Source organism: Heptranchias perlo, chromosome 27 (genome assembly GCF_035084215.1).
Source record: "Heptranchias perlo isolate sHepPer1 chromosome 27, sHepPer1.hap1, whole genome shotgun sequence".
In the NCBI taxonomy this organism is placed as follows: Eukaryota; Metazoa; Chordata; class Chondrichthyes; order Hexanchiformes; family Hexanchidae; genus Heptranchias; species Heptranchias perlo.
In genome coordinates this window covers 8395433-8410321 of record NC_090351.1, presented here as the reverse complement: position 1 = coordinate 8410321, position 14889 = coordinate 8395433, and the positions used below count along the sequence as shown (strand labels likewise).

General features: G+C 46.6%; 1 protein-coding gene across 3 annotated transcripts in view; it reads right to left on the bottom strand.

Annotated features, from left to right (window-relative positions):
* The window catches only part of si:ch211-163l21.11 (inositol 1,4,5-triphosphate receptor associated 2), a 79021-nt gene that overhangs the window by 9477 nt on the left and 54655 nt on the right, over positions 1 to 14889 (bottom strand). For 2 of the 3 annotated variants that reach the window (XM_068007277.1, XM_068007278.1), the window contains exon 14: positions 10258 to 10383. In XM_068007277.1, the coding sequence (XP_067863378.1) occupies positions 10258 to 10383 (126 nt within the window). Of the gene's footprint in view, positions 1 to 4461; positions 6547 to 10257; positions 10384 to 14889 lie in introns of those variants that run through there. The other variant, XM_068007279.1, reaches the window with a different exon arrangement.

Genomic DNA, 14889 nt, shown 5'->3' with positions numbered 1-14889 from the left:
CATTTGTGACTTTGATAAGGGCTGTTTCAGTACTGTGGCAGGGGCAGAAACCTGATTAGGGGGATTCAAACTTGGAGTTGTGGGAAAGATGGGCACGGATTTGGGAGGCGACAACATGCCCAAGGACTTTGGAGAGGAAAGGGAGAATGGAGATGGGGCAGCAGTTTGCAAGGACAGAGGGGTCAAGGGTGGTTTTTTTGAGGAGGGGGGTGATGAAGCAGATTTGAAGGGGAGGGGACCGTACCTGAGGAGAGGGAACCGTTAACAATATCAGCCAAGGGGGCCAGGAAGTGAAGTTGGGTGGTCAGCAGTTTGGTGGGAATAGGGTCGAGGGAGCAGGAGGTGGGTCTCATGGTCAAAATGAGCTCGGAGTGGGCGTGAGGGGAGAAAGGAGAGAAACTGGAGAAAGATGCGAGTTCAGGGCTAGGGCAGGGGGGAACCGTAGGGGAAGTTTGGCTTGGTGGGCTAGGGGAAGGGAGGGAAGCGGCAGAGGCAGCTGAACGGATGGTCTCAATCTTCGTGACAAAGAATTCCATGAGCTCCTCGCACTTGTTGTTGGAGGTGAGGGTGGAGGAAGCAGGGGAGAGGGGTTTAAGAAGACGGTTTGTGGTGAAGAGAAGCCGGGGTTATCTTTGCATTCCAGGATGATCCTGGAACAATGAGCAGTTTTGGCAGAGGAGAGCAGGACCCGATAGTGCTTTATGTGATCCAGCCACTCACACTTGTTTATTGGGTGTATATTGGTGGCCCGCTCTCAAACTCATACCCATTTATTGTAAATATATTCCTGGTCCTTTCACACCCCTTTATTGTGTAAATATTCCCAGCCCTCTCTCACACTCACACTCGTTTATTGTGTACATATTCACTGCCCTCTCTCACACTCCCTCGTTTATTGAGTATATATATTTACGTCCCTCTCACACTCAGGCTTATTCCTTTATTGTGTATATATTCACGGTCCTCTCTCACACTCACTCGTTTATTGTGTATATATTCACGGTCCTCTCTCACACTCACTCGTTTATTGTGTATATATTCACGGTCTCCTCTCACACTCACACCCATTTATTGTGTATATATTCACGGTCCTCTCTCACACTCACCCATTTATTGTGCATATTTTCATGGTCCTCTCTCACACTCACACTCATTTATTGTGTATATATTCATGGTCCTCTCTCACACTCACTTGTTTATTGTGTATATATTCACGGTCCTCTCTCACACTCACTCGTTTATTGTGTATATATTCATGGTCTCCTCTCACACTCACACCCATTTATTGTGTATATATTCACGGTCCTCTCTCACACTCACCCATTTATTGTGCATATTTTCATGGTCCTCTCTCACACTCACACTCATTTATTGTGTATATATTCATGGTCCTCTCTCACACTCACTTGTTTATTGTGTATATATTCACGGTCCTCTCTCACACTCACACCCATTTATTGTGTATATATTCACGGTCCTCTCTCACACTCACACCCATTTATTGTGTATATATTCACGGTCCTCTCTCACACTCACACCCATTTATTGTGTATATATTCACGGTCCTCTCTCACACTCACACCCATTTATTGTGTATATATGCACGGCCCTCTCTCACACTCATTAATTGTGTGTATATATTCATGGCCCTCTTTCACACTCATTAATTGTTTATATATTCACGGCCCTCTCTCACACTCATTAATTGTGCATATATTCACGGCCCTCTCACACTCGTTAATTGTGTGTATATTCACGGCCCTTTCTCACACTCATTAATTCTGTATATATTCACGGCCCTCTCTCACACTCATTAATTGTGTGTATATATTCATGGCCCTCTTTCACACTCATTAATTGTGTATATATTCACGGCCCTCCCTCACACTCATTAATTGTGTGTATATATTCATGGCCCTCTCTCACACTCATTAATTGTGTATATATTCATGGCCCTCTTTCACACTCATTAATTGTTTATATATTCACGGCCCTCTCACACTCATTAATTGTGCATATATTCACGGCCCTCTCTCACACTCATTAATTGTGTGTATATTCACGGCCCTCTCCCACACTCATTAATTGTGTATATATTCACGGCCCTCTCTCACACTCATTAATTGTGTATATATTCATGGCCCTCTTTCACACTCATTAATTGTTTATATATTCACGCCCTCTCTCACACTCATTAATTGTGCATATATTCACGGCCCTCTCACACTCGTTAATTGTGTGTATATTCACGGCCCTTTCTCACACTCATTAATTGTGTATATATTCATGGCCCTCTCTCACACTCATTAATTGTGTATATATTCATGGCCCTCTTTCACACTCATTAATTGTTTATATATTCACGGCCCTCTCACACTCATTAATTGTGCATATATTCACGGCCCTCTCTCACACTCATTAATTGTGTGTATATTCACGGCCCTCTCTCACACTCATTAATTGTGTATATATTCACGGCCCTCTCTCACACTCATTAATTGTGTATATATTCACGGCCCTCTCTCACACTCATTAATTCTATATATATTCACGGCCCTCTCTCACACTCATTAATTGTGTGTATATTCACGGCCCTCTCTCACACTCATTAATTGTGTATATATTCACGGCCCTCTCTCACACTCATTAATTGTGTATATATTCATGGCCCTCTTTCACACTCATTAATTGTTTATATATTCACGCCCTCTCTCACACTCATTAATTGTGCATATATTCATGGCCCTCTCACACTCGTTAATTGTGTGTATATTCACGGCCCTTTCTCACACTCATTAATTCTGTATATATTCACGGCCCTCTTTCACACTCATTAATTGTGTATATATTCACGGCCCTCCCTCACACTCATTAATTGTGTGTATATATTCATGGCCCTCTCTCACACTCATTAATTGTGTATATATTCATGGCCCTCTTTCACACTCATTAATTGTTTATATATTCACGGCCCTCTCACACTCATTAATTGTGCATATATTCACGGCCCTCTCTCACACTCATTAATTGTGTGTATATTCACGGCCCTCTCTCACACTCATTAATTGTGTATATATTCACGGCCCTCTCTCACACTCATTAATTGTGTATATATTCACGGCCCTCTCTCACACTCATTAATTCTATATATATTCACGGCCCTCTCTCACACTCATTAATTGTGTATATATTCACGGCCCTCTCTCACACTCATTAATTGTGTATATATTCACGGCCCTCTCTCACACTCATTAATTCTATATATATTCACGGCCCTCTCTCACACTCATTAATTGTGTATATATTCACGGCCCTCTCTCACACTCATTAATTGTGTATATATTCACGACCCTCTCTCACACTCATTAATTGTGTATATATTCACGGCCCTCTCTCACACTCATTAATTCTATATATATTCACGGCCCTCTCTCACACTCATTAATTGTGTATATATTCACGGCCCTCTCTCACACTCATTAATTGTGTATATATTCACGACCCTCTCTTACACTCATTAATTGTGTATATATTCATGGCCCTCTTTCACACTCATTAATTGTTTATATATTCACGGCCCTCTCACACTCATTAATTGTGCATATATTCACGGCCCTCTCTCACACTCATTAATTGTGTGTATATTCACGGCCCTCTCTCACACTCATTAATTGTGTATATATTCACGGCCCTCTCTCACACTCATTAATTGTGTATATATTCACGGCCCTCTCTCACACTCATTAATTCTATATATATTCACGGCCCTCTCTCACACTCATTAATTGTGTATATATTCACGGCCCTCTCTCACACTCATTAATTGTGTATATATTCACGGCCCTCTCTCACACTCATTAATTGTGTATATATTCACGACCCTCTCTCACACTCATTAATTGTGTATATATTCACGGCCCTCTCTCACACTCATTAATTCTATATATATTCACGGCCCTCTCTCACACTCATTAATTGTGTATATATTCACGGCCTTCTCTCACACTCATTAATTGTGTATATATTCACGACCCTCTCTTACACTCATTAATTGTGTATATATTCACGACACTCTCTCACACTCATTAATTGTGTATATATTCACGACCCTCTCTCACACTCATTAATTGTGTATATATTCACGGCCCTCTCTCACACTCATTAATTCTATATATATTCACGGCCCTCTCTCACACTCATTAATTGTGTATATATTCACGGCCCTCTCTCACACTCATTAATTCTGTATATATTCACGACCCTCTCTCACACTCATTAATTGTGTATATTCACGGCCCTCTCTCACACTCATTAATTCTATATATATTCACGGCCCTCTCTCACACTCATTAATTGTGTATATATTCACGACCCTCTCTCACTCCAATAGTGAATGTCTCACATGGGGTTGTGGAAAGTGCTGGAGTAAAGGATCATATAAAAGCCACTCCTTTTGGTGAGTGGGGCTTTATTCTGTTTAGTACTTTATCCACAAACAACTTGACTTCAGCACTAAATTAAACAAACATTTAACACGCAATGCTTCGGGCGATCAGCTATTTCACTCGGGCTGCATTCCAATCTTTACAGGTCCCTTCTGAGAGCCACCTGAGTCTGCTTCCACCATTACTCCCACTCCGACATGGTTCATTGTGGGGAGCACTTTAAGATGTTTTACATGATGAGGTGCCGTATAATTGTGAGCTTTATTATTATTATATAACTGCTGTGTGGATGAGCAAGTCATGAGCCTGTAATACTGTATAATAGTAACACATGCAGTACTGTAGAGGAATTGCTTTGGCTCTGGGATTCTAAGGCTACATCAGCATTCAAAGTGTCTGAATTCAAGCAGGAGACATTTTCATAACTCCCGACTGTTTATTGTGGCTTAGGGTTTTTCAAAATAGAAGGAATTATGTCGCAATAGGCCAGCGTTGATTGTGTCTACTTATGTTTGTTGAGGATCATTGGGTGAGCAGAAATTTCCTCCAATTAAATATTGGGAAAATTGAAGCCATTGTCTTTGGCCCCGCCACAAACTCCGTTCCCTAGTCATCGACTCCATCCCTCTCCCTGGCCATTGTCTGAGGCTGAACCAGACCGTTCACAGCCTTGGCGTCCTATTTGACCCTGAGTTGAGCTTCCGACCCCATGTCCTCTCCATCGCCGAGACCGCCTACTTCCACCTCAATAACCTTGCCTGTCTCAGTCTCTGCTTCAACCCACATGCTGCTGAAACCCTCATCCATGCCTTTGTTACGTCCAGACTCGACTATTCCAATGCTCTCCTGACCGGCCTCCCATCTTCCACCCTCCATAAACTTGAACTCATCCAAAACTCTGCTGCCCGTATCCTAACTCGCACCAAGTCCCGTTCACCCATCACCCCAGTGCTCGCTGACCGACATTGGCTCCCAGTCCAGGAACGCCTCGATTTTAAAATTCTCATCCTTGTGCTCAAATCCCTCCATGGCCTCGCCCCTCCCTATCTCTGTAACCTCCTCCAGCCCTACAACCCTCCGGGATCTCTGCGCTGCTCCTTCAATTCAGGCCTCTTGCGCATCCCCGATTTTTTCTTCGCTCCACCATTGGTGGCCGTGCCCAGGCCCTAAGCTCTGGAATTCCCTCCCTAAACCTCTCCGCCTCTCTACCTCTCTCTCCTCCTTTAAGGCACTCCTTAAAACCTACCTCTTTGACCTAGCTTTTGGTCACCTGTCCTAATATCTCCTTATGTGGCTCGGTGTCAAATTTTGTTGGGTAACGCTCCTGTGAAGCGCCTTGGGACGTTTTACTATGTTAAAGGCGCTATATAAATGCAAGTTGTTGTTGTTGTATCACAATTGAGTTGAATGGATGGTTGTAAGTCCTGAGGAGAGGGTCGGACATTTGTGAAACTAGAACAAAGCGATGGTGAGGGGGATCAGTCAAGTTAACCATGTAAAGAGGTGTCTGAGAGAAGGGAGGCCATGTTCCCCAATGCAACCAATTGCAGAGGCACAACCTGCCTTCCCTGGTTCGATCCGAGCGCAAATTGTGGGACCTGGCAGACCTGACGTGTGAACAGAGACAGCCAAGGCAAAGCAACTAGCAACAACAGACCCTCTCTTCCTTCCAACAAGAAAAAACTCTAGCCAATCACCGTCAAATTTACCAAGGCTGTGTAAGAGTGGAGGGGGGGGGGGGGAGTGGAGAGACACATCCTATGGTGTACCAACCACCATCCAGCATAGACCACTGGGCCATCAATTTATGTACGAGGATCTCAGTCAAACATCCTTTTCTTTTCCAAATCACCATTCACCCACTGTCTTGGTAATGGTCTTGAGAATATGAATGTCCTTTCTCTTTTAATCCAGAGGTGTAGTCTGCTGGCAGAGAGGAATGGCCATTGACATCCTGGGGAATGAGGGGAGCCGTGCCATCAATTCCTCAACATCTGCATTGCTCAGGTGATGTCCTCTCGCCACCAGCACATCCCCAGTAGGACCACTCTTGAGCCATCCACAGACAGCGTCATGGGGACACCGTTAAGAGAACCCCGACCTGCAAAATACAAGCATGGGTCAGGTCAGTAGATGACAAGGGCACCCTAGGCGAAGCTGTGTGAGGGGCGATTCAGGAGGAGATGGCCAATTAGGGAAGAACAAAGGGCAAAAGGAGGTCATTTTGACTTTGGGCGATAATGTCAAATGGGCGATATTGGATCAGCCGTCCATTATACATCTCTCCCCACTTTCATTTCCACTGAAGTCCATAGAGATGAAAATCAGAAAGGTGTGTAACAGGTGGCTGAGCCAATATTTCCTGTTTTATACTTTTGCCTAAAATTAAAATGACCCTCAATTGGAAATATTGGGATCGGTGAAGCTGCCCCATTTGCACAGATGAACAACTCTATCCTGTACACGTGCTAAGCAAAAGGAAAGACTTGCATTCATATAGCACCTTACCACATCCCTCAGAAGCATGCCAAAGTGCTTCACGTGAATTTTGATGTTCCATGGCCGCTATGTAGGCAAAGCAGTGGGCGGGGGCAGGAGTGGTGAGGGGGAGGAGGAGGAGGGAGGGGGCGGGGCAGTGAGAGGGAGCGGGAGTGAGGGGGAGGGGCAGTGATGGGGAGGGGCAGTGAGGGGAGGAGCAGAGAGGGGGCAGAGGAGCAGTGTGGGAGAGGAGGAGCAGTGAAGGGAGGAGGAGGAATGAGGGGGAGGTGCAGTGAGGGGGAGGAGCAGTGAGGGGGAGGAGAAGTGAGGGGGAGGAGGAGGAGTGAGGGGGAGGAGGAGGAGTGAGGAGAGGGGCAATGAGGGGGAGGGGAAGTGAGTGGGAGGGGCAGTGAGGGGAGGACAAGGAGTGAGGGTAGGAACAGTGAGGGGGAGTGAGAGTGAGGGGGAGGGGAAGTGAGCGGGAGGGGCAGTGAGGGGGCAGAGGAGGAGTGAGGGGAAGTACAGTGAGGGGGAGGAGGAGCATTGAGGGGGAGGAGTGAGGGGGAGGAGGGGAAGTGAGGGAGAGGGGCAGTGAGGGGAGGAGGAGTGAGGGGGAGGAGCAGTGAGCGGGAGGAGGAGGAGTGAGGGAGGATGAGCAGCGAGGGGAGGAGTGAGGGGGAGGATCAGTGAGGGGGAGGAGCAGTGAGGGGGAGGGGAAGGATGAAGGGCAGGAGCAGTGAGGTGGAGGAGGAGCAGTGAGGTGGAGGAGGAGCAGTGAGGGGGAGGAGCAGTGAGAGGGAGGGGAAGGATAAAGGGCAGGAGCAGTGAGGTGGAGGAGGATCAGTGAGGGGAGGGGGAGTGAGGGGGAGGTGCAGTGAGTGGGGAGGAGCATTGAAGGGGAGGAGGAGTGAGGGGGAGGAGCAGTGAGGGGGAGGTGGAGTGAGGGGGAGGTGGAGTGAGGGGGAGGGGAAGTGAGGGGTGGGACAGTGAGGGGACAAAGGAGGAGTGAGGGGGAGGAGGAGCAGTGAGGGGAGGGGAGGAGTGAGGGGTAGGAGCAGTGAGGGGGAGGAGCAGTGAGGGGAGGGGAGGAGTGAGGGGGAGGAGCAGTGAGGGGGAGGAGCAGTGAGGGGGAGGGAAGTGAGGGGGAGGGAAGTGAGGGGGAGGAGGAGGCGTGAGTGGGAGGGGAAGTGAGGTGGAGGAGTGAGGGGAGGGAGAACTGTGCCCCCTATTATGGGGAGGAAGATTCAGATCACGAGCTTTGCCACCTTAGGCTGGCACTGAATCCACACGCATCATTCTCAGTATTGGCATCAGACCTACAATTTGGAACTTGAAACATGGCAATTTGTAGTGATGAACAGGTTGAATTTTGGGGTCAGATTCAGTCTTCGAGTACCATTTAATGGGGCTTAATACATCCCACACTGATTGTAGCAGGAAGAACATATCCCAAGGGTGACTGGAATGTACAGAACCACGAGTTGAGTTCAAAATCTGCTTGGCAGCATCCAGAATTCTTTGGCTGCAGACAACAACAACTACTTGCATTTATATAGCGCCTTTAACGTAGTGAAACGTCCCAAGGCGCCCAGGAGCGATTATCAAACAAAATTTGACAACGAGCCACATAAGGAGATATTAGGACAGGTGGCCAAAAGCTTGGTCAAAGAGGTAGGTTTTAAGGAGCGTCTTAAAGGAAGAGAGAGAGAGGCGGAGAGGTTTAGGGAGGGAATTCCAGAGCTTAGGGCCTAGGCAGCTGAAGGCACGGCCGCCAATGATGCAGCGATTAAAATCGAGGATGCGCAAGAGGCCAGAATTGGAGGTGCGCAGAGATCTCGGAGGGTTGTAGGGCTGGAGGAGGTTACAGAGATAGGGAGGGGTGAGGCCATGGAGGGATTTGAGCACAAGGATGAGAATTTTAAAATCGAGGAGTTGCCGGAGCAATAAATGGGTAATCGCCCTGAATGGGGAGGAGAAGGCTCACAATCTGATACTTATTCATGTTTTACACAAAAGGCAGAATTTCTTGTATAATTTATTACTTGGTCCAACACTCCAGCCGACCACTTTCCAAACTCTTGTCTCCAAGAAAATTCCTTAAGGAATAAAATAGATCTCAAAATTGGTATGAAATGTTGCACATTTGGACGAGTCTTCAACTGTGGAAAGTACTGATTAAATCACAAGGTTTGTCGGGTAGAAAATATTAGGGGTTATTTTGTGAGGCTGAACTCCCAGTGCGGAGCCTCGCCAGATGGAAGCTTGGGTCAGAGATAGGGTAATAACACTATAGGGTCGGCTCTGTGACCTGTGCTCCCATCGCATGAGGTTCTACCCAGGAGCAGGGCCTCATTACCCTTTATATAAGAAACAAGGGAATAGATCTTGACTTTGTGCGATCGTGTAAAATGGGTGACAGCGAGTCAGCAGCCCGTTGTAAATCTCTCCTGATTTTTATTCCCACAATAAAAACGAGGAGAGATGTAAAACGGGCTGTCGACTCGTTATCACCCGTTTTACGCTATCTCACAAAGCCAAGATCTACCCCAGGGGCACATAGAGAGTGAGGGAGGCAAAGAGAAAGATAGAGAGAGTGTGTGAGTGAGAGAGAGAGGGCGAGGTCTAGATTTTTGTATTTTAGCATCCAGATGTGAGAGCTGCACCCGCCAGGAGGTCCAATTGGAAATTCTGACATGAGTTGCCCTTCCTTTAATTTTAAGGGACAGGAAATTGTGGCAATGTGTGTTTGAATGTCCAGTAGATGCTCTCAGGGATAAAGCTCTGATGTGAAATTGGGCTGGTGAGTGAGAGACACGGAAAAAGACTGTTGGATTGTGTTCTGTATAGTAAGAATGACTGGGAAAAGTGAAAACAAACATATAAACTGATTTCCTGAGTAAGTGACTCATTCTCCAAGGGATGGAATGTGTTTGTCTCCATTACAGGCCTGAGGCCTGCAGACTGAAGGAAGCGAGTGCTGATCACAGAGAATCAAACATTTCCCCACATTGTATAGCAAATCTCAAAGAAGAGGGAGGCACTGTTTAGAAGAGAACGACACAAGCCATTGCCAAGGAGAGATGCTCTGTTGCAGTGAAAGGTTATGGGAAGGTCACTCAATGGCAATATTATGCACATGGCAACTCAGTGCCAGAAAATGTTCAATGACCTTCCAAGAGTGCCCCGTACTAAGCATGTCTGCCCCTTGCACTAACCTCCCTCGCTCTGTCAAAGTGCTTAAACTGTAAAAGGAAAAAGGGGAGAAAATATAAAAATATTTCATCGAAGAAAAATGATAACCGTCCCCTCCCCCACCACTAAATCTCTGCCTTACCCATTCATCGAGATCTCCTCATCTTCTTTCTCGCTGCTTTCAGAAGGTAGTGTTTGGTGGGACGACGCAGAGTCCGTGCGCTGTAAGTGGTTCTCAGTCGAGTCATCTTGAGGATTTTGTAATTTACTGCAACACAAGCATCATGGGATCATAAACCTTTCCTCAACCCACTCCATTCTAAAGTTAGTCTATCTGTTCCACCTCTTCTTCCCTTCCTTCCCCCCCCCCCACTCCCCTACACAAGCAGTACATTGAGAAGATTATGGGCTCGATCTTGCTGGAGGGAGCATCTCGTAACGTGCCCCCTTAGTTAGACTTTTTCCGGCAACCTTCACCTCGAAAAGTTTTTGCACTGTAACCTCCTGGGAGTGTGAGCTGATAACAGTGTGGCCAGGGAAACAGGGCGTCTGGGACCTCAGTGAACAGTGGGACAAACAGTGTATCTCCTTAATCAATGAGATTTAAGCATTGAGAAAGAAACAGAGGAATGAAAAGGACATGGACCGCTCTAAAGTAAAAATACTCAATTGGAGGAGGGCCAATTTCAATCGGATGAGAACAGATTTGGCCCGGGGAAATTGGAATCAAAGATTGGCAGGCAAAACTGTAATTGAACAGTGGGCGGCCTTTAAAGAGGAGATGATTCGGGTACAGTCTAGGCACGTTCCCACGAGGCGGAAAGGTAGGGCAACTAAAGCCAGAGCTCCCTGGATGATAAAAGAGATAGTGAGTAAGATGAAATGGAAAAAAAGGGGCATATGACAAATGTCAGGTTGATAACACAAGTGAGAACCAGGCAGAATATAGAAAGTTCAGAGGGGAAGTGAAAAAGAAAATAAGAGGGGCAAAGAGAGAATATGGGAATAGACTGGCGGCCAACATAAAAGGGAATCCAAAAATCTTCTACAGGTATGTAAACAGTAAACGGGGAGTAAGAGGAGGGGTGGGGCTGATTAGGGACCATAAAGGAGATCCACTCATGAAGGCAGAGGGGATGGCCGAGGTACTAAATGAGTACTTTGCATCTGTTTTTACCAAAGAAGATGCCACACTCTCAGTAAAGGAAGATATAGTTGAGATACTGGATGGGCTAAAAATTGATAAAGAAGAGGTACTAGAAAGGCTAGCTGTGCTTAAAGTAGAAAAGTCGCCCGGTCCGGATGGGATGCATCCTAGGTTGCTGAGGGAAGTAAGGGTGGAAATTGTGGAGGTACTGGCCAAAATCTTTCAGATATCATTAGATATGGGAGTGGTACTAGAGGACTGGAGAATTGCAAATATTGCACCCTTGTTCAAAAAAGTGTGTAAAGATAAACCCAGCAACTACAGGCCAATCAGTTTAACCTCAGTGGTGAGGAAACTTTTAGAAACAATAATCCGGGACAGAATTAGCAGTCACTTGGATAAGTGTGGATTGATTAGGGAAAGCCAGCATGGATTTGTTAAAGGCAAATCGTGTTTAATTAACCTGATAGAGTTTTTTGATGAGGTTACAGAGAGGGTAGATGAGGGCAATGCAGTTGATGTGGTGTATATGGACTTTCAAAAGGCGTTTGAAAAAGTGCCACGTGGAAAGCTTGTCAGCAAGACTGTGGTCCATGGAATAAAGGGAGCAGTAGCAACATGGATACAGAATTGGCTAAGAGACAGGAAACAGAGAGTAATGGTGAACGGTTGTTTTTCAGAATGGAGGGAGGTGTGCAGTGGTGTTCCCCAGGGGTCAGTGCTGGGACCACTGCTTTTCTCGATATGTATTAATGACTTGGACTTGGGTGCACAGGGCAGAATTTCAAAATTTGCAGATGACACAAAACATGGAAGGGTAGTAAACAGTGAGGAGGATAGTGATATACTTCAAGAGGATATAGACAGGCTGGTGGCATGGGTGGACACGTGGCAGATGAAATTTAATGCAGAAAAATGCGAAGCGATACATTTCAGTAGGAAAACGAGGAGAGGCAATATAAACTAGAGGGCACAATTCTAAAAGGGGTACAGGAACAGAGAGATCTGGGGGGTATATGTGCATAAATCATCGAAGGTGGCAGGGCACTGTAAGTGGAGGAGGGCCAGTGACCCCGGGGAACACCACTGTACACGGTGTGCGGATATACACAGTGTGCTGAGAGTTCAGTAAGTGTGGGAGTTTAAGGGTTAATCTCTTTAAATCTAGTGCATATTGCTTCAACTGTTTAAGGTCAATTTAAAAGTTTAAATTTCTAAGTTTCTGTCAGGCTTCAGCAGAGAGCTGCTGTAGCAAGTTAATTGGTTAGCTAGATTCAACTGGTACTTGAAGGTGGGGCAGGCCTGACTCATCTGAGTCTCAACTGTAGAAATACAGGGGCCTGTCAGTGCAGACTGCATGGTGTGTGGATATACACAGTGTGCTGAGAGTTCGGTAAGTGTGGGAGTTTGGTGAAGTGGGGGAAGGAGGTGCTGCTTTGCCTTGCTTTTCCAAACTTTTCCTGCAGAGCGGTAGTGGACCTGAGAGTAGAAGACTGAGATTGTGGAATAAAAGCAGCAGCAGACCTGCACCAAGAGACAACTACTGTGCGACATCACAGGGACTTAACTCCTGGACCTAAGATAAATAAGAAGCAAAAAGTAATCCAAGTGGGACGTCACCAAGGAAGAGGTAAGTGATTGGCTGGTGAGTATTTTCCTGCTGAATTTGTCTAAGGTTAGAGTTTGTGGGTTCTCGGGTCTCTGTTGTGTAGTGGGGGACTGCTGTTCAGCAAGGGCCCTTGAGTATACCTTTTTAATTGAAGTGAAATTGGTGGGATTCATTTAATTTGAATTAATTAGCTAAAGGGTAAGTCATGTCAGGACAGTCCAGCCCCGTGTTATGCTCTTCCTGCTCTATGTGGGAAATCAGGGACCCTTCCGGTGTCCCTGACGACCATGTGTGCGGGAAATGTATCCAGCTGCAGCTACTGACAAACCGCATTGCGGCACTGGAGCTGCGGATGGATTCATTAAGGAGCATTCGCGATGCTGAGAACGTCGTGGATAGCACGTTTAGTGAGATGGTCACACCGCAGGTAAAGGTTGTACAGGCAGGAAGTAATTGGGTGACCACCAGGCAGAGTAAGAGGAGCAGGCAGTGCAGGGGTCCCCTGTGGCCGTCCCCCTCTCAAACAAATATACCGCTTTGGATATTGTTGAGGGGGATGACTTATCAGGGGAAGGCAGCAGCAGCCAACTTCCTGGCACCAGGGGTAGCTCTGCTGCACAGGCTGGGAGGAAAAAGAGTGGAAGAGCTATAGTGGTAGGGGATTCTATCGTAAGGGGAACAGACAGGCGTTTCTGTGGCCGTAAACGTGACTCCAGGATGGTTTGTTGCCTCCCTGGTGCCAGGGTCATGGATGTCACTGAGCGGCTTCAGGGCATTCTCAAGGGGGAGGGTGAGCAGGCAGAGGTCGTGGTCCACATTGGGACCAACGACATAGGTAGGAAGGGAGATGAGGTCCTGCATCAAGAATTTAGGGAGCTAGGTAGCAGATTAAAGAGCAGGACCTCAAAGGTTGTAATCTCTGGATTACTCCCAGTGCCACGGGCTAGTGAGTATAGAAATAGGAGGATAGAACAGATGAATGCGTGGCTAAAGAGTTGGTGCAGGAGGGAGGGTTTCAGTTTCCTGGATCACTGGGCCTGCTTCTGGGGAAGGTGGGACTTGTACAAGTCGGACGGGTTGCACCTGAACCAGAGCGGGACAAATATCCTTGCGGGGAGGTTTGCTAGCACTGTTGGGGGGGGGGGTTTAAACTAACTTGGCAGGGGGATGGGATACAGAGTGGAGCTACAATAGGGGGTGATGTGCAGCCAAATATAGAGAAAAAAACAAGTCAGCTTGGAAGACAGGGCAAATATGTGAGGGCAAGGCTGGATGGCATCTATTTTAATGCAAGGAGTCTTGCGAATAAGGTGGATGAACTGAAGGTGTTGATAAACACATGGGAGTATGATATTGTTGCTGTCACAGAGACATGGTTGAGGGAGGGGCAAGACTGGCAGCTCAATATTCCGGGGTACAGAATCTTCAGGCGAGACAGAGGGGGAGGTATAAGAGGAGGGGGGGGGGGTCGCAATATTAATTAAAGAATCAATTACTGCCATAAGGAGGGATGATATATTAGCAGGTTCCTCTAATGAGGCCATATGGGTGGAGCTTAAAAACAAAAAGGGGGCAAGCACTTTGATGGGAATGTACTATAGGCCCCCAAACAGTCAGGGGGAGATAGAGGAACAGATATGTAGGCAAATCTCAGAAAATTGTGCAAATAATAGGGTAATAATAGTGGGGGATTTCAACTTCCCCAATATTAACTGGGATACTCAGAGTGTAAAAGGCTTAGAGGGTACAAAATTCTTAACGTGCATCCAGGAGAGCTTTTTGAGCCAGCATGTAGAAAGTCCTACAAGAGAGGGGGCGGTACTGGACCTAATTCTAGGGAATGTGGCCGGCCAAGTGGAAGAAGTGCTAGTAGGTGAGCACTTTGGTGACAGTGACCATAATTTGGTGAGATTTAAGGTGGTCATGGAAAAGGATAGGGAGGGGCCGGAAATAAAGGTTCTAATTTGGGGGAAGGCCGATTTTAATAGGATAAGGCAGGATCTGGCCAAAATGGACTG